General features: G+C 41.2%; 1 protein-coding gene across 1 annotated transcript; it reads right to left on the bottom strand.

Annotated features, from left to right (window-relative positions):
• Positions 1-710: 710 nt before the first annotated feature.
• On the bottom strand, positions 711-2,233 carry LOC113692252 (uncharacterized protein At3g28850-like). Its single transcript, XM_027210641.2, has one exon. The coding sequence runs from the start codon at positions 2,147-2,149 to the stop codon at positions 935-937; it is 1,215 nt and encodes a 404-aa protein (XP_027066442.2). The 5' UTR covers positions 2,150-2,233; the 3' UTR covers positions 711-934.
• Between the last annotated feature and the right edge of the window lie 656 nt (positions 2,234-2,889).

Genomic DNA, 2,889 nt, shown 5'->3' with positions numbered 1-2,889 from the left:
ACTCCAATCAACTGCCCAATTCGTCTACGAAGGGGAATCTATCACGGCGAACTTCAAGCCGAAATCAAATTCAAGAAAAGCCCATTATTTTGCAACCATGCAAGACGGGAAGAAATGCCAAATCAGGGAAACAAAAAAGAGTTTTTCTTTCTCAGAAGTTGTGAAGTTATTTAGCAATTAGTAGGAAAGAAAATGACAGAAAAAGGAATTGAGGGGAAGAAAATGATTTATCGAGCCACTAAGTTATCCAGAAATCTTAAAATAGCAGAGAACATGTACAAGCTAGCCCCAACACAAAACTGGACAGATCACCACTTGCAAAGGAGCAGAATAAGGGTAGAAGAAAGTTACGAAAACCTTCTTGCCCAGCCAGGTTTAAATCATGATGGTCAAAGCCCTGAAATAGACGGCAGATCTGGTTTGGTCTACCCCAAACCTTGTACTGTCCCTATTGAGCAAATCGCGGGATCGACCGACAGTCTGCAAGGGTGAGGCGCAGTCAACTCGACTGGAAATGCGAGCTCAGTCGACTAATTAAAAAACACAACACATAGGAGGAAATTTCATTGCCATTTGCACACAAATTGATCCAAATCAATACACATAATTTTAAATCCCAGGCCCTGAAAATCCAGGGTACAAGCATTGCAATTTGCAACCAAGACAAAATTACATACTACTCTAAAAATTTTTTTGGGGGGGTGGGGGGTGGGGGGGGATTGGTGGGGTGCTGTCCAAAAAGCAAACACACTTTTTTAAGGATCCCCCAACTACTGACAGAGGCCGTTAGAGTTCTTTCCACGTCCAAGAGGACCAAGAACTCCAACAAACCTCATTCTCCACACATGGGAGAACCAACGATAATTAGCACAAATCATTAAAAACAAATATTGGAGGTTAGCAATAACACTGGAATGAAGTTTTTAAGTTAATCTCAAGAGCAGAATGGACATTGAATCAACCCATTCTCATTGCACTCCTTGCACTTGACAGTCTTCTTCCCTTTCTCATCCAACACTTTGCAACTACCATTGCAATCTATGCACATTACAAACCTGACCCCTGCGCACCCATTGCAGATAGCAACTGCCTTCGGGATCCCGCTGAAGAGAGTACCTAACTTACCATCTTCCTCCAACTTCACTATCTCGTCAGCCCCACCAATCAACCTTCCCTTGACAAAAACCAAGGGAACTTTCACTTCTTTTGTGCCCATTAATCCCCTCAACTCATCCTTGAATCCTGAATGCATCGACACATCGCGCTCAAACATCTGAACCTGATGCGACTCGATCACTGATCTGGCTGTGTTGCAATCCTCAAATGTCTTCCTTATACCCCTCAGCGTGGTCGTATACAGGACCACCGCTTTTTCACCACCCGGGGGGCATTTTTCCTCGAAATTTTCGAGAATAGACACCGAGTCTTGGGAATTCCTCTTCTTTACCGCGGTGGGCGTTCCTGAAACCATCTTCTTGATTTGCTCTTTCTCTTCGGACAACTCTTTCTCGAATGATGCCACGAGTTCTGGATCAAACAGCGGGCCTAAACTCCTCCTCCGCGACAAAACTACCCCTGAATCAATCCTCAGACTCTCACATTTGGCATCATTAGGACTGTCTTTTCTTGGAACTCTCAGCATTGGAGACGCTTTTTGTGAACTCCCCTGCAAATTACATGCTTTGAAGACCGTTTTCGGGGTAGCGTTCTCTTTTCCTCCAAATTTCTTCAGTTTTCTAGGGGATGCCATTTGATTCAAGAACTTTAGTGGGCTTCTTGCATCCAAATCCCCGAACCCACGTAGAAGAAGTCGCGATTTTGGGCTTTTCTTGTCCGGGATCAAATTCGATAGAGGTACTTCTTCTTCCAGACCTTGCATTATCTCCCACGCATTGATAACTTCAGGCTCTTGTCGAGGAGGTGAAGGCTTCTTCAAATCAATCCCACATTTTTTGATGGATTGCAATTGTTGTTGAAGATGAAGATGTTCCCCCTGCTGCTGTTGCTGTTGGTTTTCTTTGTCAAGTCTAAGGACACCATAAGTACTCGACGTGAGAGAGACCACATGGTTGGAGATATTATCTGCTTTCTGAACCAAATTTTCTTGACTGAGATCTTTCCTGAACAACTTGGAAGAGACACAGCCCATTGATGCGGTTCAGGTGTCTTCTTCTTTCTCGCCAGTTATTTGTGGTTTTATGCGTAAGAAAGATTTGAAGGCTACTGCGGTGGTCCGATGGAAAGAGAAAAAGTGGGAGTTTCATTTTTTTAAACATTTCAGTAACCGTTATCCTGTCTCAAAAGGGCCCAACGGTCCGAAAATTCGAATAAGACTTGTCGTGGTAAACGGTGTGCGATGTCTTCGTGTCTTTCTCGTGGTAAAGTGTGCGCGATGTCTTCGTGTCTTTCTATCTTTTCGATCGTTCTTTCTTTTTTTTTTTTTTTTTTGAAAACTGCAAGAATATCTTTTGTTGTTAGGTTTTTTGTTTCAGTAATCTGTAATTTATTACTAGTCAAAACCTTTTTTCCTTTATTTTTAAATGAAGGCCGTAATTGATACTATGCACACGAATCACAACTCACAAATTGTACATTTGACACAACTCTTCTTAATTTTTGTGCTCCTTAATCCAAGATTTTACTCAATTAAAAGTTTTAAATATTAAATTTCTTATTAGTGAAATAAATCAATTATAATTGTAATTCTCCATTGCAACATTTGCTTTGAGATTAAAGAATCAAAATGAAGCAGAGAAAAGTATCTTCTTGAATAAATAAGTTAAAATTGCATTGACAAGCATCATGAGCTATGGAGAGATTGAAGTTCATCCTCTCACAAGTAACAAAGATGTAAACTCATTATAAGCGACCTACAATAGGACTACAAAA

Source organism: Coffea arabica, chromosome 6c (genome assembly GCF_036785885.1).
Source record: "Coffea arabica cultivar ET-39 chromosome 6c, Coffea Arabica ET-39 HiFi, whole genome shotgun sequence".
NCBI classification, from domain to species: domain Eukaryota; kingdom Viridiplantae; phylum Streptophyta; class Magnoliopsida; order Gentianales; family Rubiaceae; genus Coffea; species Coffea arabica.
The sequence above is the reverse complement of the archived record's forward strand: the minus strand, read 5'-3'. Positions and strand labels throughout refer to the sequence as shown.

Bases quoted from the DNA above. Each gene is read 5' to 3' on its own strand.
- LOC113692252 (XM_027210641.2), bottom strand. From the start codon at position 2,149: ATGGGCTGTGTCTCTTCCAAGTTGTTCAGGAAAGATCTCAGTCAAGAA.